Genomic DNA, 22020 nt, shown 5'->3' with positions numbered 1-22020 from the left:
ATGCATGCATTTATTCTCAGTCACAATATAATGAGAGAAAAACTGGAACCCAAAATGTCCCAAAATTGTGACATCTCGTGGGCAGCACAACGTTCAGAATATATCACTGAGAGAATAGGGTCCTTCAATCATACACAGTAAGTATAAAATGAGTTTCATGAGTTGTGTCATTATTTGCTGCTGCATTATGCTTAAATTCTAGCCGTTTAAATGTTGGGGAAAATAGGTGCCAAATATCGACTGCTAATTTAACGCACATGTATTGAAATCAAAATGAAAACCCTTCAGGCTTCTCCTCATGTTCACCGCTCCCGCTGTTGTTCCTAATGTTGATCTTTCAGAATCTACATTAGAGCACAAGAATATACTCAAACTCCTTTGCTTTACAGTCATAATCAATTATTACCCTGACACTCAACAGCAATCATCTCATTAAGCCTTTGATTTATTATTATTTTTTTGCAGCTCATGTGGTTAAGTAGCGGGAAATGGATATTACTTTTCTTATTTTGTAATTAGTCAGAAATTTCCTCATTAGCTTTGGGATTATAATGAACAAATAGGTGAATTTAACTTCAATTAGCTTGTGGTATAATTTATCCCTTTGAAGGGTTCTTTGTAAGTGTTTCCTCTGTCAGTTTATGACAAGGCCATGAGTGCTTTCTGAATATTCTGATATCTAAAGCCATGAAATGACATTACACAAGGAATTAGTGAGAAGAGCCTGTGTATTTGGTAATTAATTTTGAAAGAAGAGAGGTTAGTGTCCCTTCTCTCTCTGCCTGCTGTCATCTTTCTCGCTGCCACTCTTCCTACTCAATTATACCCCTCCTATCGACTGTGGTGAGGGTTGTGTATTTCTCTCTCGCGCCACACACACACACTCACCCACTCGCACAACTACAGTCTCCTCTCTTTTTCCATCACTTCTATTGCTGCTAATCTCCCTGTGAATGGCTCGCTCATGAATGCCCCCTCCCTCTCTAAACCTCTCCTCAGCCGCAGCATGTGACTGTGCTTCAAGAGAAATCCTTGATGTGTCGTCGGGACTAAACAGAGATATGTGGATTTCCAAAGTCTGGGAGTCTGTGTCAGGTCAGGGATGAAGTCAGAGCGAAGGATGCAGTTTGAAATCATCAGCATATTTTAGGATTTGAAGCCTCCATTCAGAACCTGCTGAGCCTCTGCTTATGGCTATAACTCTGTCTGCAGTACATTACGCAGACAAACTCTTTTGGAGATTCAACAAATTTGTTTCATGAGGATTTCCTTTATCGATGTTTCACAAGTTGAAATTAAGTTCTTACAGTGTAATATATGTATTGTCCTCTGGTTTATTTATCCCCTGTGCCACTTAGAGAAGGATCACGTGTTGGAAAAACACTTCTTGCAACATAGTTTCAAATACATTGCAATAGCTATTAAGATTTAAAACCCAGGGCTTTGCATTCCAGGAGAAGTGAGAGTATGGCGTGGAACGTTTACGTAAACAGGACATTTATGTAACCAGTTTCAAATTTTCTCCACTGTGAAATGTCAAAAGCCAATTCTTAAATGTTGTTTTTTTTTTGTTTGTTTGTTTTTGGAAATTTAAATTAGATAAAAAAATACAGTACCTGAATCGTATACTGAAAGAAGAAAAACATCAGACTGAATACACCCCAAATTTCATGAAAATCCTCAAATAAATGCTTCAGCCATTTGTTAATGGCTTAATGGTTAAAATGTATATCCGAATAAATAGTTGTATCGACCCATTCCTACTTTGAAACAGAAACAGGAAAAAAGCAAATGAAGCACATGGGTATATTTTTTTTCCACACAGCATGTCCCACCTCTGGTGGTGAAAGACCTGTTTGAGGACATCAAGGATGGTGTGATGCTACTGGCCCTGCTTGAAGTCCTCTCGGGAAACAAACTGGTGAGTCTCATTTTTTAGTATTTTCTTCTTCTCACATTCCATGGTCTTTCTGGACTAAATATTGTTCACGTTGCATTGATACAACACGACTGAGTTCGGACAAATACAAGCAAGTGTGTTGGTGTTTGTCTGTTTCTCTAAATGCTGCCACTTTATACTTTTTTTTTGACAAACCTAACGCAGTGCATGTGAAATGAGCCAAATTACATGGAAAAAAACGCATTGATCGGCTTTTATTAGGATGTTTGAACTGCAACAGAAAGCGCAAATTAACAAGGACAGATCAGAGTTCACACATACAACAGACAAAGGCATACACAGCTCGAGGATTTTACTTTCCGATATTGCCTAAGGTCTAAGCTCTCTACGTCCTATTGATCTGCCCATTTATAGTCAAGCAGAGGTCTGATTGGATCGCTGTCTTTCTCATTTTATTTCTAAATCTATATTTTTGTTTCATGGTTTCAGTCCCTATTTGTATTTTCTGATAGTGCCTTTACTGTTCTATGTGGGCCCTTAATTTCCATGCATGTGTTACATTTCATACAGAAACAACATCTTGAATTATCCTAGCTTCATAATGCTGCTATTTTATTTCATCCACACACGTTTTTCCTCTCCTAAATCCCTTTGCTTTCCATCTCCATTGTTCTCGGTTTTGCCTTCCAGCCATGTGAGCAAGGCAAGAAACTAAAGAGGATCCACTGGGTCGCTAACATCGGTACAGCACTCAACTTCCTTGAGGGTAGAAAGGTGAGAATTCAGGGTTTCTCTTTATGTTCTTTTTTTTTCATCTTCTTTTTCTTTGTTTTACCCCTGTTGCTGCTCTCCCCGCTCAGCTGCTGCCTTGTGGGTGCAAACGTTAAACCTTGACCTTCTGTAACCTGTTATCCCTCTTCCCCGTCTCTCACTCTCTCCACCTTTCAGCATGCCTCTTTTTATCATAATACTATGCATGCTCTGATTTTGTTCAGTAAATACATGAGTTAGAATGAGAAACTAACTAACTAACATCTATTCATATAATTTACTACCTATATATCTTATATCATTAATTGCTGGACTTTAAACATTGCTCTCTATATTTTCCTGTCATTGTATCACCCAACAGCTCTCGAATATTCTTGTTTCCTTTGTGCCATCTGCTTATTTGTAAAAATACCATCATGGTACACAGCTCCTTTTACCAAAATTAGATCCCAAAAACTGCTCAGGGACATTTTTGGTTGAAATAACCGAACTGCATCAATTGCCTCTATGTGAGATTTTAAAAACGTCTTAAAAGCGTCTTCTGGCTCGTCCTTGGATATACATAAATAAAGCCATAAGTATGAGCTGGTGTCTGCAGGGACATTGATTTGTCTTCCTCAAGTGTGACATGGGTTAAAACCCGTAAATCCTGCACCAGTAATCTGCAGTCTGGAGATGAGACATCATTGTGCACTCCTATGCTGTTTCATATGTGTGTTTGAATGTAAATATGTCTAAAACATATTTACACTCTCCCTTTAGAGGCCGAATCTCATTATACATGTTTATCTCTTGTATCATTTAAGAATTTTGATAAAAATCACATGCGAGGCATGAGGATGTTTACCATTTCATAAATTATATTTGCAAACTGCTGAAACCCTGTCCCCCATCCTCACATACGTGAACTTCACAAAATATTCTTTGATTACTATCTATTTATGTCTCTTCAAACACATCAACTGATAGCATCTGAGCATGTGCTCATAACGCCTCTATTAACCATTCCAGCCTCACATTTCTGCTGTCTTGAATTGCCTGGTTAACGTGCTGCGTTTTCTAATAAGAAACCTCATATTGTAAGTGTTCTAATCAGCCACTATTCCATGCTTCCCCACGTCGCCCTAGCCTGTTCTCAATCCCCCCCCCCCCATGCTTGTTCACCTATATGCGGGGTGACATGTATTACCATGTGATGACCTGTTGTGCAGCAGTGCCTCAGTAATACAACCCCCTGTGATAATATAGAATACCTCATCATATCACAGGATAGCAGCTCCCCCCAACCCGTGTACCAGCTTCTGTCTGTCCGTCTCTGCAGGATATAATCCCTGTTGCCTGTGTTGTGGCGATAGATCGCTGCTCTCAGCGAACCACTCCAGCTATCTTACCTCTGAGATGTTGCACTATCTGCCATCTCATAGTCAATGAGGCGTATCCCTTCAATCAAAATCATCCAGAGCACTCCTAAATGCCTCCTCTCTGGCTCACTTTCTCCCTCTCATTCTTCTTTTTTTTTCTTATGTGCCCTCCAGTCGGCCTACAGAGGATCTCCGGTCAGTAGTCATAATATTACTGCACTATATATTATAGAGGACCTATAGATAGTAGCACTTTGGATTATACCCATATATTGTTCATTTTGTGTAGACATTGTGTGAAACTGAATAAACTGGAATCTGGACTTATTTTTGACTTGTTATGAGATACTGAAATACTGCATGTTGTGTTTTTGACACAGATAAAGCTCGTCAACATCAACTCCACAGACATTGTCGATGGACGACCATCCATCGTGCTGGGATTGATGTGGACCATAATCCTTTACTTCCAGGTAACATTGCCCTCAGTTCATTTACACTGAAATAAAAGACACAGTGTCACGTGCAACAAATCTAATTCAGTGTGTTATGTATGTATGAGAGTGTGTTACTTTTTTTTTTCTTTTTTAAATAAGCAATGATGCAAAACAAGGAGAAATTTTACATTAATATAGATTTTCTGATTTGTTAACTGAGAAACTGCAAATATCTTCATTCATGCATACAAATAAATTGTTAGCAACTGCTCAGCTGGCTAGGCTGAAGTTAAATTATACACTTTGTGATTGCACATATTTTGATTATTTTTCTACACGTGGCTGATTTTATGAAGGGTTGATAAATCTTTCATCAAGATCACATGTATAGAAGAAAACAATATTTTAAGCAAAGGCTATATTATGTGAAGTGAAAGTGTAATTGTGTGGTGAAGTCAGTACAGTTGGCCAATGCGCCACGAACTTGAATATAAAGTATTCTATTTCCAAGGTCTTCAAGGCACAAAGCAATAAAGCACACTGTAAACCATTTGAAATGATGACTAATTTATTTTTTAGGCAAAACATAGATATGAAAGGTATCAGATGCCAAAAACCGCTTTCCAACATTGTTGACTTGGATTGCAGTACCCATTTTCAACTCGAGTTGCATATTTTTCATAAAGCCCATTTTAAGTAGTAGCAAATGTTTCAAGGATAGAAATGATTCCACAGTAAATGTGTGGTTTAAAGAGTAGCTGTGTTGGCTGGTTTTCTACAGATTGAAGAGCTGACCAGTAGCCTACCGGCGCTCCAGGCAAGCAGCACCTCCTCACTGGACAGCTCCAACAGCAGCACTGAGGCCACCAGCCCACCTGTCAAAAGAAAACTCCTCCCACCTCAGGGTGGAGTCAGGAAGGCTTTATTGAGATGGGTTCAGCAATCGGCCACCAAGTATGTGGCCTGTATAAATATCCCTGTTGCCTCTGTATCACCAGAATCAAAATCATTTTCTCAAAGCCCCAGTACTGCAAGTGATGTCAATGTGAACCTTGTGATCTTTTGTCTTCTCCAGACGTGTTGGGCTTGAGGTGAAAGACTTTGGCCCCAGCTGGCGCACAGGTTTAGCATTCTTTGCAGTTATCCATTCCCTCCGGCCCGATCTAGTTGACATGGACCATGTATTGGGCAGGCCCAACCGTGAAAATCTGCAGGAAGCCTTTTCATTGGCTGAGACTGAGTTAGGCATCCCACAACTTCTTGACCCAGAAGGTAAATTCATCAACAATTCATGAAGCATTTCATAGAGGATATCTTTGTTGACTATTTTGATAAAAACTGATTTGAACAGATCTTGGGTCAGATAAGAACTGACAAATTCTGTACTGCTTCATCTTTTACCCCGTTTGCATTTACCCCACATAAATATGTAGGATTTAGGATTTGTGTGTTTTTTGGAATGCAATAATACAATAATGGATATCTATCGCAGCATCAAATGTGCACCTCGTTGTCAGTGCCAAACACCATCTGTGCTCCTTCACGGCTGTCCTTCAGAATGAACTCTGACAAATCAAGCTTGACATCAGTGTAATTAAGGTCCATTAGACTATGAGATTCAGCATGGTGAAACCACCTAATCAAACCTGGACACTGATCTGAAAATTTGAAAGTTCTTTTCATGAATAGATATGTCCGTCAAACATGTTTTTATTTCCTTTTTTTTTTTTTTTTTTTTTTATTTTCTGAAACCGTTGAAGAGTTATCGCATGCCTCAACTTGATTGCATTCATTTTGTTCCCTGCTCAGATGTTGACGTTGACAAGCCTGATGAGAAATCCATTATGACATATGTAGCCCAGTTCCTGAAGCATCATCCTGACCGAAAGCAGAGCGACTCAGACGGACATCCTCAAGATGAGGTGATCTATCTGTCTATTTGTCTGTCTAGATTTGGATACATCATTCATTGTCCTCTGTCGTTCTTCATCCTTAATGTTTTGTCTTTCTTTTAAATTGTTAGTTTGTGTGCCAGACCACAGCTGTGACATACTTATAAATAAACATACAGTATAAAAATTAAATCAGTTAGTTTTAAAGTGAAGCATGTAATGGTGGGCATTATCCAGTAATTATCTGTTGCTTGCTTCAACCTACCCAAGTTCAAGGCGGGGAGGCTTCCGTCATGGTCCATTAAAGTAAAAGAGAGAACAATTATAGAGAAGTGAATTTCGTTAATTGAAATTTTGCAAAATGCTTTCTAAAATGCCCTGAGAGTAGGTTAAAACAAACAAGTAATTCCTCTTGTCATGTGACTCGGGCCTGGCAGAGCGTTGCTTGTTTCATGTCTTTTCTTGTTGTATATCTCTCTCTCTCTCTCTCTCTCCCCCTCTCCCTCTCTCTGTCTGGTGTCCATGTGTGGTGACTGCTTTCCTGTGGTTGCTTTGCTGGCCTCTGCCCTACAGCGTCTTGCTCCTCGTGATATAGAGGAAATGTTAGAGGTAGGTTATTTAGTAACTTAGGGTCACAGGGGGCAGTTTTTCCATATTTCCTCCCAACCCAATGCAATTAGCACACATGTACATTCATGGTTTCCATATACATTTGATTTGTGGCTCTTCTATTAGATTACAGTGTGGCTGTTTACTAAACTGTGTCCAGATCAGTATAAACGTACTTTTTCCATGATAAAACATGAGCCTCTGACTTTATATGTTTTACCTGATGCCACAGGGTTCGTAAACCATGATAACAAAAGGAATTCCCCCATAATAAGATGTGATATTACAATTATTAATGTTTCCACCTTGTGCTATGGCTCCTGGTTCCATTAGCATGAAAATGACAGCCTCTGGCGATTGTGGTGTGCATTGATACAGCATATTTGATGGAAAGCTTGCAAATGGAGGTTGCCTGTTTTTAAGGTTAACAGTGTCAGGATCTGTGATGTGCTGTGACGCTGATGTGCTAACCACTTGCTTGTGATGTTTCTTGCATCACTGAAGAGGCTTTTTGGGCTGTGTTTCACAACTCCTTTGTTCTAGTTCTTGCTACCGCACAAGTGTTTGTCCTGTTTATTCTCTTTCAGTGAAAGAGCGTCAGTTGGCAATTGTGTTTTCATACAAAGTGTTTTAAAGGTATAGTGTGCAACATTTAGGAGGATTTATTAGCAGAAATTGAATAATGGCTTTAAGATAAAAAATACATTTGTAGCCTTAGAATAAGTCTTTGATATGTCCAAGTCTTGCTTAATGGATGCCGCTATCTTGTTGTTTTGCCACCATGTTTTGGCAGCAGCCTGAATTGACAAACCAGGATAATTTTTCAAACGAAGAAGAATGATATCCTTTTTGCCTTAGTTCCCAGATGTACTTGGGAAACAGAGGGATGAGCAGTGTAATCATGTTACAATCTTCAGTCTCACTATTGCATATCACTAATTCTTACACACTGATCCTTTAATTATTCAAATAATAAGTAACTGGGGTAATGGATGAAGTGCTTTCAATTTTAACTAGTAAATTGTCATATAAAATAAAGTATGTTCTTCCTACGGGAACCAATATGAGGGGAAAAAGGAAGAGTCTGAATAGACTGTCACACAGTCTTTTGAGTGGCATAGTATTTTCGTCATGGTGACTGAAATGTTAGTGGGGGGGTTGGCAGTTCTTGGCTCCTGACATTTCATCCTACAGGGAGAAACTAAGGATTAAATAGTACATGCTGTGCTCCCTCTTCCCCCCTTCCACTTATTTCCTCAGTCTCTCAAACATACATCTGGTTAATATATTTTTCTCTCCATTTTCTCTTAAACCCTTTTCTTGTATTATTTTTTTTTTTCTTCCTGTGCACTTTTCAATGTCCATGTCCGTCTTTCCTTGTTTCTCTCACCCCTCCACTAACACTTTGCCCCCACCTCCTACAGAGAGAGCAGCGAAAGAGCCTGAGGGAGCTTAAAATGTGGCTCGACCAGCTGGAGAGAGATGCAGTGCAGACTCAGGGGACTAGGGGCAATCTCACTCAACAGTACCAGGTTAGTGTCTGTGTGTGTGTGTGTGTGTGCTCTGTTTGAACTGGGCACATGGGCACAGACGCTCCTATTATTAGCTTAATCAGTGGGACTACACTGTGGGAATCAGATGGCAGCCGTCATATTTTGAGTCAATCTGGCTTATTCCACCAAGCCTCGGGATACATTCCATATTCAACAGCATGTGGGATATTCCCATTTTCCTTAACACATTATTCAGAACATTCTGAGAATCTGAGGCAAAAAAAAAGAGATTTAACAGATTTAATTCCATTTTTCCTTTTCAGTCGTTTAAGAGTCTTCGTGTCCAGTTGGAGATGACGAGGAAACAGGTAGAGGGAGCTTTACAGTCCACTCAGAGAGACGGGATACTGACTGTGGATCAGGCTCTGGTCAAACAAGCCTGGGAAAGGGCCTCCAATAGGGTGAGCGGAGCAATTGTTGAAAATAAATCTGTCTCCTATTTATAATAAATAATATATTTAGTCCATCTAAGACAAATTGATGAAGCAGAAACCATACATTAGATGTGCTGCACAGTTTATGATCAGCATGTGATCTCCAGTTTTGATGTTAAGTATTTCACTCTGTGGTTTTCTACACATCAGCTCCTGGACTGGCATCTACACCTGGACAGGTCTCTCCCTGCTCCACTTGACATGGTGGGAGAGTGGCTGCATGAGGCTGAAGGAGCGCTGCGACAAGAGGTCACCGCCCAACAAGCACACGATGTGACAGCAAAGACTGTGCACAGAGCTTTGGAGCAACACAAGGTTAGCATGAAGGGATTCTGAGAGAAAACAATAAAACAGTATAGTTAAGCAGTTGTATGCAATAATTTCTAAACAGAAAAAAAGTATTTGTTTTGTTTTTTTATGTTCACTGACTGTTTTCACATGGCGCAGGATGTGTTGAAGAACTTGGAAAGTCACCAGCAGGTCCTTCAAAGGATCCATATGGACAGAAGTGTCGATGGAGTTCCTGTTCCCTCAGAGCAACTCCAAGACATGGCTGAGAGGTGGGAAAGACTCCTGACAGTTTTTCTTTTTTTTTTCTTGCAATCTAAATAAATACTGATGTCATAGACAAATTTAATAAAATTAAAACAGAATGTGAGAGTCAAGCTGTTGGTCTGAATGTCAAATGCAAATTTCCAATTTTTTTGTAGGATGAATTTTATCTCTACATCCTCCAGTATCCACCTGGCAAAGATGGAGTTCTTGGAAAACAAACACCACATGCAGGCCTTTCTTGGTCTCGCCGAGACCAAGCTCAAATCCTGGATCATCAAATATGGCCGACAAGAGTCTGTGGAACTGATGCTCCACAACTATGTCGTAAGCACAGTCTTGTTCTTCAGAATTACCATACAGACCCTTATGGGTGGTGTATTTAACACAAGTCATAAGGTTCTTCAATTAATTCCCATTATACAGTATAATATCTGAGCTTTAGTTGTGTTGCTGTTCATCCCTTATGATGTTGTTATGTCATCATTGTCATTTAACATGTTGTAACATTGCCTCTTTTTCTGTCAGTCATTTGTGGAGAAGCAACATTTCTTTGAAAATTATGAAGCTTTGTTCCAATCGCTGAAACAATCTGCTGAGTCCTACGTCAGCACTGACAGCTCAGGTGAGCATTAAAAAATATTTTAAATAAAAAAAATTATAATAATTAAATTCATTTAATTCAGTTTTCTATATATCTATCCTTTTCTAATCTATTTAATGATGAGGAAACCTGTCATGTTTTGACATATTTCTCTCGTTACGCGTTCTGCTCTTTTTTGATTAGTATGTAATCAGTAGACTGCACGACACAACGACACACCTCCGAGGTCAGAATGACAATAACTGAGTCCATCAAGGACTCGGCCCTTTCATTATCAGCAGTAACCGTAGAAACTGAGTTTGATCCAGGGCGCCGTATAGATAACTGATTCAAGGCTCAAACATCCCTCGAGATGTACACTCTGATGTTCTCAGAGACAGATAGAATTAACTGCCCCCCTTTTTAAGGCTTATGTCCAGAGATGTTACAACAGAGTTTATTAACTCGTGTAATGGAAATGTATAGAGCCATGTCAGGCATTGCAAGTACATATTTTCTAAGTATAGCACACGAAAAAATAGCACAGGTTTGAGGGTTGAAGATACGACTGCTAATATGTTAGTGTCTGCATGGCTCTTCCACCCAATCTCACTGATTCACCAGGTTTTGACAATTAATTCCCCTGCATAGGCCATCATCTGTCTCCTGAAACCTCATTATCCGGCTCACAAACTTTCCACCACACCTAAAATATACCGACACTGCAGTAAAACATTCCTGCTCTTGATTGGGACTATTTTCCACACTGGTCTAATACGTCCAGAAATATTAAGTTGAGGGATTTTTCACTATAAGTGTTCACTTAATCACTAATTGTCCACAAACTTATACGATCTTATTGCATAGTCAGTGCGAATTATATTTATGTCCTTGGGATAGATAGATAGATGATAGATGGATAGATAGATAGATAGATAGATAGATAGATAGATAGATAGATAGATAGATAGATAGATAGACAGACAGACAGATAAATAGACAGATAGATAGATATATACTTTATTATTAAAAGACAGACAACACACAAAGAAATAAAAGCAAACACAATAAAAAGACCCCTAACGATATGTTTTCAGAAGGCTGTTATACCAGTGTTTCTAAAGCTGAGATGTGCAACGAATGTTTTGTTTTTTTCAAACTGACCAGATTCCTCCTACATGTGCTGTCTGACAGTGAATAGCTCACCATTGTATGGTATATCCAACTTTATTTTTTTTACTGTCAACAGCTCAGTAACTAGTGGAGTGTTCTCTTGCAGGTGTTTAGTCTTCCCCCTGTCTGGTTTTCTCAGCTTGGTGGAAGGGGGGAGTCTGCAGGCTACAGCTAAATGAGGTTCCTCCACTCTCAGCTCTCAGTGGGGAATACGACCCCATTTGCTAGTTAGGGGCTGCTCCACTTCTGCACGTCTCTGGGCGCAGACTGAGCTAACTTTTTGGTTTCAGGGTTGCGCTGCTTTAGGGTATGCAGAGCAGAGAAGTGAGATGTGGCAGGAAATCAGGACAACCTAGAATTGATTGGACGAGCCCACAAATGAACAGTCCCCCCACTCACCACACAAGCAGAGGCCCTGCTGTTAGTTCACACCATGGGCTCAGAATGCCTGGATGACAGATGATTTGGTTGTATTTAAATATACTCAAAATTGTATAGTTATTTGATGACACCAACACAGTGAGGGCTGGATTCAAAATAAGTTTTCTTTCACTTTTTTTCTTGTTTTAAATAGTACACTGAGGAAGGACAGGAAGAATGGGACATTGATATGTCACTATTGTCACATAGAAAGAAATCTATTAAAATCAACAGAAGCAGTGTGTTAATGATCATTCGTATGTACACAGGGGTATCCTGTACTTGTTTAACTACTATTATCCACATGGAAAAACAGCGATGGGTCAATTTAAAAAAAAATATTGCTTGGTGTTTACTTTTCTGACAATAAAAGTGATGTATCTCTCCTCTAGTGGATGAGGGTGAGATGGGAGTGCGCAGGTTCATGCGGGAGGTGGTGACTCAGTGGAGGAGTCTGTCCATGGAGCTTCGCAGTGTGAGGAGCATGCTGGAGGAGGTGATGTCAAACTGGGAGAGATACAGCTCCATTGTGGCCTCCTTACAGGCCTGGCTGGAGGACGCAGAAGAAGCCCTGAGCCAACCAGAAAACAATAAGAGGGTACGAGAGTGAATTTTAATGTTGGAGAAACTCATACACTTCATTATATACTTAAAGTTTTTTTTTTTATTATTAAAAGACCCATTGTACATGCAGCTATTTAATGGACTTACATGCCGCAGTGTTGTCGTAATCAAAATGTACGTCAGGCCAGTTTCTAGCTTTTACTTTACAAAAGTGGAATTCTATTAGCGTTATCCACTCATACATCAAATGATCTCCTTGACTTACAACAAGCCACCAAGGATGTTCCAGTTGTCACATTGCCATGGTTACCTCAGATTCACATCCCCACTAAGGATTAGAGGCCTAATTACCCCACTTTTTTATTGTCCTTTCTTTGAATCCCCTTCTTTGTTTCCTTTTGATTAGTTGTCTTTGTTTCTTTCTTTGACACTCTGTCTTTGTTTTATTCTTTGTTTCACTTCATTTTTTGTGTTTCTCGCTTCCTTTTATCATGTCTTGTTTCTCCTCCAGGAGTTTTTCAGGAATCTCAGCCACTGGATGGATCAACATGCAACCATGAACGACTCAGGGAATTTTCTCATTGAAACGTGTGATGAGACTGTGTCCCTTGAGATCAAGCAGCAGTTACTCATCTTGAATGGACGTTGGAGAGACCTCTTCCTCAATGTCAAACAAGTAAAGGAAAAAACACAACAACTATAAATACTGTATGTTACACAGAAAGCAGAATTGGGTCGAATGACATTACACAGCTAGGATAAACCTAGGAGACTTGTATTATTTATATACAAGTTTTAATTTGGGTTTGGGTTTTGGCACTGATGCATTCAGTCCAGAAAAAGGTTGCTAAGTCTGTATTATCTTACTTTTTGTTGCAGTTTGCTAGAGTTGAGGAGCTGGAGAGGTGGCGAAAAGACCACATGAAGGCTGTGTTGGCCCTGAAGGAGCTGCTGGACACGGCAGAGGCCAAACTCAACGCTCCTGTTCAAGTGTCTTTCCTTAATGTGAGAAGCTTTCTACAGGAAGTGGAGGTGAGGAAAACAAACCCCTATCACATGAGACAGATATTATTTCTTATCGTGCAATTCCATTCAGTATTTCAGGTCTGATGCAGTTGAGGCACAACTTAATTAGCATGGATCATATCTGTTCTAAGTTAAGTAGATACTGAATCATAGGCAGAACTTAAGGCTGTAATAAATCAGTGTTCCAAGACTCAATTACTCTGTGCACGGTGGTGTAAATTTTCATTTAGGAATTCTTTTCCCATCGGGATTACAAATGGTCAACTCTTAAGGTAAAAACATTACCATAGAAAATACAGTGATACACATTTTTCCCAGTTGTACCTCCGAGTGAATAATAATCTTTATTGATCCACACATCATCGGTTTAATGAAGTCATGGCTGTTATGAAGTCAGACCTTCACGCTACTATCTATAATTATTGCCAAAAGCAATCTGATGAAAGCACATTTATTTTGAGAATGTGTAAGATGACCCAGTGCTGCCATGTCTCATCTCAGAATACAAAGCAAAAGGTTGTCTCCATGGAGACTCAGTACAAGTTAGCAGCTCGCAGTGCTCAGCTCCTTGCCAAGGACGCGACCCAGGATGAGGCTGCTAGGGTCATGGCAACTATGACAACCGCCAAAAATCAGCTGAGTAAGGTTAGTATCATTTAAGTATACTTAATTCAGCTGAAGTATTCTTTTTTAAAGCAACGCATCTCTCAAGTGTATATTTTTTCTAAACATCACTGACAGATCATTTTTATGTCACTGTTCAATAACCTCTATGTTACGTCTCCAGGTGAGAGAGCGATGTCCCTCACTAGTGAGAGAGTGTCAAGTTATTTTGCCACTATTGGAGGAGATGGAGAAACTCATCAGTGCTTTTTACCAAGCCCTGGAGCGGGCCAGTCGCATCACCTCTGCTGCAAGAGACCCAGACTCACAGGCTCAGACCCAGAACAAACAAAAATGGCAGGTCAGACATGACGAAAATGCAAGTATTTAACTGAAGTAGTAAGGTTGAAGCCTTCTCTATTTTTTATAGTGTTGGCTGTCAGTCTGCACTTGTGCGCACAGTCTTGAAAGGAAGTTCCTAGCCTTAATAGACTCACATTACTCACATTCACCAATCTTTAGCTCATATTTATCAAAAATATCATAGTTAATAAAAAGGAAGTCATTATTATGAATTCATAGTTGATCTGGCATTTTCCTCCCAACTTCTTCAGGACTTATTAAACCAGCACCAGAACTGTAAACGATGTCTGTCAGTGATTGAGAGGAATCACCACACTGTGCAGAGGACACTCTCCTCCAGTAAGGCTCTCCGAAACTTTGACCTGTCGCTGCTCCAAAAGAGAGTGACGGAAATACAGAGCTCAGCACAGGTGAGCATTATTTGCACATACTTTTACCTACAGGTACCAGATTGCTGCACAATGATTACATTACCCGCGACACTCATCAGATTAATGAGATTATAACACAACAATTAAACACCCATGAGGCAACAATGCCCATGTAGCCTGTGTGTCTCATTTCCATTCCCATCTCATGAGTCTCATTACACTGTTTCATGTAATACAAATCAAATAATGAAACAATATTACCAAGGAGACAAATTAAACCACCACTACCTGGTGTCCCGCTGCTCAGGTTTTGTTAAAGGAGGTTGGAGAATGGAGAAGACGAGAAGAGGCCAACAACTGCCTGAGGAGAAGATTTGAGGAATCGAGACAAGAACTGGAAAGGGTGCTGAAGAAAGCTCAGGGCTACTTGAGAGAATCTGGAGATGCTGAGGATCTACTTAAGAAACACTCTGTAAGCTAGAATGCAACCTTCTACTATAAGTATAGCATGCACAGGAGTGATACAATAAATCTTGTTGTCACACTATTGGTGAAAACTGCAGTGCATAACCTTTGAATGTAAACCAATGTGTGTTAGATGTCAAAAAAAAGTTCACACAATGCTGATTAAGCCTATCAGCTCCACATGACTGTGTTTCTCAGTATAGCGGTGTATAGATCTCATGTTGCCCAGCAACACGTCTGCACTGTGCACAGGAAGTAATTCATTCTATCAATCTATCCATCCATCCATTCATCCAATGCAGGATTTTTTTGGCCAACTGGATCAGCGACTACTGAGTGTGTTTCTGAAGGCGTGTGATGAGCTGACCGACATCCTACCACTGGAGGAACAACAAGGGCTGCAAGATACTGTCCGCAGACTGCACAAACACTGGAAGGTCAGCGGTCACCATGATTTAACACTCTCACTAATTACTACTTGCTCTTGAGGCACATAGTCGTTGTTTAATTTAATTAACCAGGGTGACCTTTGGCTTTTTTGTCTCCACATAACCTGTACTGGTTAAATTAAAGTGCCCTTTCTGTGTTTATTCTCCAAGAGATATTTTGTACCTGGGAGTGAATGGCACAAGACCAAACTCACGTGCTGCATGCTACATCTGCCGTATGATCTGTGTCTTCTCTTGTCTTTTACACAGGACATCCAGAGTGAAGTGCCATCTCACCTGCTCCGCCTGAAGGTAGAGGTGGAGCGAAGTCGAATTGCTGTGATCCTACAAGATTGTAGAGCAGAGCTGGACAGAGAAGTGCATGGCCTCTCTGGCGCCTGCACTACTGAGCGAGTAATCAAAGAACACAGAGTGAGCCTCTGATTTGAGAAAGTTAAAATGGTTTAAACCTAGAAATGAGAAAGATACAATCATTTAATGTCGCTGTGATCGCTCTCGAGGTTCAGTATTTCTCTCTTTCTTATCTCCAGACTTTCTTCAGGGAACGAAAACCTCTGTCTTTGTGTGAGAAGAGGATTAGGAACATGGAGGACCTGTGTCGGAAGTTGCCTGACAACGACCCAGCTTATCGTACACTAGACTCCACCAGGAGAGCTGTAGATGAGGTTACAGAGCAAATAAGAAGCACCCACCTAAAACTAGAGCAGCACCCTGATAAATGGAAAGAGTGGAATGAGAGGTAAAGCCCAAGAAACAAGACAAAGTCCTTACATTGTTACATTGTTTTACAGTAAGTTTTAGGTTTAAATGTTGGATCTTTTATTTTAATGTATTTTTTTAGTCCAGGTGCAATATTCAGTTATCATTCCATGTTATTCATATTCTCTGACTTGGCAGCCTATAGCCTAGTGGAATGGGAACTTGGCTTGTAACCAGAGGGTTGCCAGTTTGAATCCTGACAGGTCAAAGGCTAGGGTACCCAATCCCCATTGCTCCCCATTGAGTGGGTTAATTGGACACTCTAAATTTACCCCAACCACATGGGGCCTCATCCAGTGTAGTGCAGTGGAGGGTTACTTTAGAAAAGCCATCCGGCGTAAAAAAATCTCTACCAAATCAAATATGCGTATCGCTGAAAAAGCAGGTAATCGTCTGTGGTGACTCCTAGAGATGGAGTAGCCAAACGAAAAAAAATATATAATGTGTAATCTGTAGGCAAGGTTTGTTGTCTCTCTTGCTCTGTGTGCTGTTGTCCTTGCATGACAATTAAGTATATTTGATTTCATTATCAGTGATGGGGTTTTAAAGTAGTTGCTCCTTTTTTCAAGGTTCTGTGAACTGTCTGATTGGGTCTCATCTCAGAGGAGACATCTAAGGCTCCTTAGAGAGACTGCAAGTAATTCCAGTCATCGAGAACATGTGGATGCTGCTGTTCAGGTGAGCCAGCAAGATAAATTGTGTGCGCTGCTGAAAGTGCAGAGATTAAGTTATGATTCACTGCAACCTAAGCATCAATAAACCTGTACTCCTTTTTTTGTGTTTCCATTAATTTCAGGTACTGCATGAAGCAGTAGATGACCGTGAGGAGAGCTTATTGTGGCTTAAAAGCCGCCTCAGTGGGCTGTCTGAGGTAAGCCCTGAACTGGAGGTTCAGAGGCAAAGAACAGCTTTGGCCAAACTCTCAACTGACCTGCGGGCACTCTTTTCTTCACTCCATCAGGTATTTTAAGATATTACAAGTGTTGAAAATGTGTCATTGTTTGATGAAGTCCTTCATTCTGATCCTCGGTCATTTTCCTTGACAGTGGGATGAAGAGGGTTCTGCCATGTTCCAGTACGAAGAGCTGAAGGACGAGGTGCGTGGTGCTCTGGAGGAGGTTCTAAAATCACGAAAAGAGGCAGAGGAGTACACCAGCAGGATCCTTGATGCTGAGGATCTGGAGGAGGCCAAGCAGCTCCACCATATTCACCAGGTATGTGGACAAAGGAGAGCTGTGATATGAACTTAAATGGACTTAAAATGACCATTGTGTTGAATTAAAAACTTAATTACATTTTTTGTTTACATTATGGAAATATTACAGATAGATTGTGTTCTCTTCTTCTCTGATTATGGTATATAGCAACACCTGAAGCGCCTTCATGCTAACAGGAGAGAGGCAGAGCTTTTGGTGTCCCACTGCCGTCAGCTGCAGAAAGGCGAGGCACTTGGTCATTCTCTACAAGAACTAGAGGGAGTTTTTGAAGAGGTTGACCGTAAATCAGGGCCAAAAGAGCACAACCTGCAGGTAAACCAAGTCTGGCTTTTCCTCACATCAGTGTGCAGTGTGCAGTGTGTTTGTGTCATTGATCATCCACACAACCCTGCTGTGATCATCGATTGGTCCACATTGAACCTTAACTGCTTATCAATTCCTATAGGGTGTGTTAATTTTGTTTGTGTCTGAAGTACTGGGGTTTGTTTATGCCATTTATCTTTGTTCCTGAATGGATCAATTGAAGTTAACATGCTTCTGCAGGATAGATGGGTGCAGAAAATAAGTTATTTTCTTTTTAAAAAACTAAAAAACACCACAGAGGTCTTTAAAGGACCAGTGTGTAACATTTTTCGTGGTTTGAAGTATAAACTTACGAAAACTTTTACAGCAATAAAACACATTTTTTTTGTTATTATATCTTATCATTCTTTTATTTTTCATCATCTCAAGGCTAGTCTGAGCTCCTGGCAAAATTTTGAAGCAGAGAGAGAAACGGTGAGGAGATTCATCAGCAATACCAACAATGAACTACACAAAGAACTTATTTTCAACAGCTTGGACAGCCTGAGAAGTGAACTGAAGCACAGTAAGGTGTGTATGTTTTTTGATTGTTTTTGCATTCATGTACTGTATATACTGCATTATATACCCTCATACAACATACTGGTTCACTGTCTGTAGGAGCTCTTCATGGAGGTTGAGGAATATTGTGTGAGAGCAGATCTCCTCCTGGAGAAGTCAGCAGCTGTTCAGCTTGGTCCAAAGAATCAGACTCTGCTCCTACAGCAGGCCCAGTCCACGAAAGAAGCCATTACACAACTTCTAGACCACCTGAGCAAGAAGTAAGTTTAACTGTTGAAATTGAATTATGCTTTTTGAATTATAACAGTGACAAATTAAACTCAATATATTCAGCTATATTTTTATTTTCTGTTATGGTGATAAACTGTCACATGAACAAGGGCTTCAAGTTTAATAACTGATTCAGGTTTATCTTTGCAGAGATTTACCTTGCCTCCTTGATAAACCATTCAATTTGACATTAGATAAGAGTCCGCAAAATGTGAAAATGTGAACGTGAAATAGTTTCCCTGTGGTACTTTACTTGCTGCTTGGTTCTCATTCTTTCTTTTTAACACGCATTTTCAGTTTACTTGACAACATACAATAGATATTTCCTTTTTTTGTGTATGTCTTCCAGGGTTGTTCAACTGGAGAGGATGTGTGAGTGGTGGGAACGCTTCAGCAGTGAATCAGAGACTCTTTCTTCTTGGTTCAATGAAAAAGAGAAGGAGCTTGAGGACATCAATACCACATCCTCCTTGGATCCTTTAGATGAAAACATCCTTACAGTTGAGGTATGTCATGTTTGTTCTTCTGTTAAAGAATTGTACTCAGTTTTTTCTTTTATTTATTTGTAATGTCCCATCACTCCACCAGAGGTCAAAGTCATTCTGACTGCACACTGTATTTAGCTTTTACGGCAATTTAGTTCTTACATTCCTTCAGTAATCCTGTGATATTTACTCATACATATGCATCATCCACGCATTTATTAAGCGCTCAAAATGCAAGGAGGCATGATTTCTGTCTAGCCACATGTCTGTACTGTACGGTATCAGCACAGCCTCAGGGTTATTAAGATTAAGATGAGGTAAGATGAAATTTTAATCTAACCGCAGGGGGAAATTAGGTCATTGCTGCAGAGAGGACCAGGATATAGAAAGTAAATTTATCATATTGAAAAAAAACATAATCCTGCCCCCCCCCATACTACAGGCCTGACAATCTGTCAGAATCAGGAGGAAATCTGGTCAAAACATTTTGGATAACGGGACACTGAAAAATCCTGAGGCAATAATTTGATTTGTAATGAGTTTGACAAAATTTGCCTCCAGAGAAGATGAAGCCAGTTTTCTTTTCTACTCAGATTTTGTGCTTTATATATTTTAGACCTCAGTAAACTTAAGAAGCAGCATGTTTTCCAGATCTATAATTTACCTAAGATTGAAACATGTCTTTTAATAGGTAATAAAGGAGAAAAAGCTGTGAAGTTCTTTTCTTTTTGTGCCTATTGCATTTCTCCAATCTGATATTTTGTTGCTTTTGCATGTCTCCAGGAGGTGGGGAAAGATTTAGAAGAAAGAAGTGCAGCCCTGACTCGCATGGAGGCAGACTGTGAGGCCCTGTCAAGGTTTGTGACTCCTGGAGAAGCTGGATGTATCCGTGCACGACTTTCCGAAATGAGGCGTAGCTGGGAAGAGCTGAAGGGGAGAGTAGAGCAGCTGGGAGGACAGCTCAACCAGAATGCCTCCTACAGGCAGAGATACAATGATAACCTTGAACAGGTATTTAAAAATCTTTGAAAGCAATGATTACCTATAAGCTAATGTTTGATTTCTGTGATGAAGTTGTAAACTTTGCTTTCCAATAACTGAAGTTTTTGTCCTCGTCAGGTCAAGAAAACTATGAGTAATATCAAAGAGAAGCTTGACTGTCCAATCACACACTGTTCATCATCATCAGAGACCTACAAACTCCTCCAGAATCACATGGTGAGACAAAACTCAAGTTCAATCAGGAATGAGCAAGGATAGAGGATGAGGCTGTGCGTAGTATAGGATACACTTTCCCCTCATTGGTCTAGGTTGGTCCAGACTGTCTTAAATTAAGACAGTCTGGACCAACCTAGACCTGAGGGTGATGGGATGAAGACAATGGATTTGATGAAATTGGGTTTCAAATTTAATTAGAATGCCAAAAAAAGAAGCTCAAATAATTAAACTCATGCGGAGTTTCACTGGAAAGCTAAATGACAATGTGTGTGTTTTCAAGTTTAAGCCAGTTTATATTCATTTACCTTTGCATAGCATAGCTGATCTAATTTTAGTTTAGTTTGAAAAAGATGACAAATACATGTCTCTTTCCTTCAGGAGGTCTGCCAGGCTGTTGAGCAGGTGAAGCCCAGGTTGATGGCTCTGTGTTCGGCCGTGAAGAGGCATGGAGAGGGCAGCCAGCTGGAGGAGGAGGTGGCGAACCTCCAGAAGCAGCGGAGACAATTTCTGGAGAAGGCTGCAGAAAATCAAGCCTTATTAGAGAGCCTTCTCTCACTGTGGCAAAGGTACATTAGAGAAGAAATAAAGTGCATGTGTTTGTATTTTGTAGATTCTTTCTAATTATAATTTTTTTTTTAACTGAACAAATTCTTGTCTTAATTAGTAGCAAAATGCAAAAAGTTTGGCATTTAAAAAGAAAATTTGATTTAAATCATCCTTTCCAGATTTTCAGAGATCAACATAAATACATCTGTGGCCTGAAAACAATAACAAAGAAAGAAACTGCAGCCTCTGTTTTCTGTTATTCTCTGTATGTCCATGTATGAGTGAGTGTATCCCTTTACCACCTAGAGCAAATATGGAGTGTTTTGTACGTTTGTCACTTCACACAGAAACAGAAAATGTGAAAATGGAAATGGCAAGCGGCTTCGTAAAGAACATTTTTAAGCAAACAACTGCCTGTTGGAGGACATTTTTTGTTTTGTTTCCTTATAAACAATTCAATTTCTTCTTTTATTGTGCAAATGTGCTCTTCCTGTTGGTTCCTACTCCACATTAATTTTCTCATTTATTTCCTAAATCATTCCCTAGTCTCAGCGTTGTTTAGAGGAGCAGGGGCAGTTTGTCTCCCCCCGTCATTGCATTTCTCTTCTAATAATGTGCTTTTGTTATAATTTTCTTTGTTCACACAATAGACTTTCACTGGAGCAGTTGTTTCTTATTCATAGTACCATTCTGGGAGGGGAAATAATCCAGTCACTGTGGTAACTGTCTAGAATGCTAAAGTGTTTTCCAGCCAGTGACTGTTTTTAAATTAAGTGATTTATTTTTCCGCTGCTAAACTTCCGCTGGGTTTATATGTGTTTTGGTTTGTATTATGTGTGCCTCTGTGTTTCTTTATATTTGACCTCATCTCCTCCACTGCAGGTGTCTGTACGGGGAATTACTTAGAGCACTGGGTGCTCTGCTGAGATATGGTTGTCCCATTATGACCCTGTCACTGACAGTGCACCATAATCAGATAGAAAAATAAGTCACAGAGAGTATTGCTGTGGTGTTGAGGATCTATTTATTGTATCCACCTACTGTTAAATCAACATAATGCACTTCATTCCTAGAACTTTGTTGCGTATGCTTTACTTTATACAGTATATTATATGAAAAAAAAATGTTTTCACTT

The 22020-nt window shown here is 39.9% G+C and overlaps 1 protein-coding gene across 6 annotated transcripts in view; it reads left to right on the top strand.

The window, feature by feature from the left end:
• syne1a (spectrin repeat containing, nuclear envelope 1a) overlaps positions 1 to 22020 on the top strand; it is a 118868-nt gene that overhangs the window by 19292 nt on the left and 77556 nt on the right. For 4 of the 6 annotated variants that reach the window (XM_058613593.1, XM_058613594.1, XM_058613592.1 and 1 more), the window contains exons 3-35: positions 1826 to 1921; positions 2591 to 2674; positions 4207 to 4227; positions 4413 to 4505; positions 5251 to 5423; positions 5545 to 5741; positions 6279 to 6391; positions 8395 to 8502; positions 8787 to 8924; positions 9108 to 9272; positions 9405 to 9517; positions 9668 to 9836; positions 10038 to 10134; positions 12078 to 12283; positions 12761 to 12925; positions 13129 to 13281; positions 13777 to 13920; positions 14063 to 14239; positions 14493 to 14651; positions 14920 to 15084; positions 15380 to 15514; positions 15776 to 15937; positions 16057 to 16265; positions 16855 to 16963; positions 17082 to 17246; positions 17332 to 17499; positions 17650 to 17814; positions 18235 to 18375; positions 18466 to 18626; positions 18986 to 19142; positions 19905 to 20132; positions 20241 to 20339; positions 20718 to 20905. In XM_058613593.1, coding sequence (XP_058469576.1) covers positions 1826 to 1921; positions 2591 to 2674; positions 4207 to 4227; positions 4413 to 4505; positions 5251 to 5423; positions 5545 to 5741; positions 6279 to 6391; positions 8395 to 8502; positions 8787 to 8924; positions 9108 to 9272; positions 9405 to 9517; positions 9668 to 9836; positions 10038 to 10134; positions 12078 to 12283; positions 12761 to 12925; positions 13129 to 13281; positions 13777 to 13920; positions 14063 to 14239; positions 14493 to 14651; positions 14920 to 15084; positions 15380 to 15514; positions 15776 to 15937; positions 16057 to 16265; positions 16855 to 16963; positions 17082 to 17246; positions 17332 to 17499; positions 17650 to 17814; positions 18235 to 18375; positions 18466 to 18626; positions 18986 to 19142; positions 19905 to 20132; positions 20241 to 20339; positions 20718 to 20905 — 4823 coding nt within the window. The remainder of the gene's footprint in view (positions 1 to 1825; positions 1922 to 2590; positions 2675 to 4206; positions 4228 to 4412; positions 4506 to 5250; positions 5424 to 5544; positions 5742 to 6278; positions 6392 to 8394; positions 8503 to 8786; positions 8925 to 9107; positions 9273 to 9404; positions 9518 to 9667; positions 9837 to 10037; positions 10135 to 12077; positions 12284 to 12760; positions 12926 to 13128; positions 13282 to 13776; positions 13921 to 14062; positions 14240 to 14492; positions 14652 to 14919; positions 15085 to 15379; positions 15515 to 15775; positions 15938 to 16056; positions 16266 to 16854; positions 16964 to 17081; positions 17247 to 17331; positions 17500 to 17649; positions 17815 to 18234; positions 18376 to 18465; positions 18627 to 18985; positions 19143 to 19904; positions 20133 to 20240; positions 20340 to 20717; positions 20906 to 22020) is intronic. The other 2 variants (XM_058613595.1, XM_058613589.1) reach the window with 1 other exon arrangement.

Source organism: Solea solea, chromosome 17 (assembly GCF_958295425.1).
Source record: "Solea solea chromosome 17, fSolSol10.1, whole genome shotgun sequence".
NCBI lineage: Eukaryota > Metazoa > Chordata > Actinopteri > Pleuronectiformes > Soleidae > Solea > Solea solea.
This window is presented reverse-complemented; position numbering and strand designations above follow the sequence as displayed.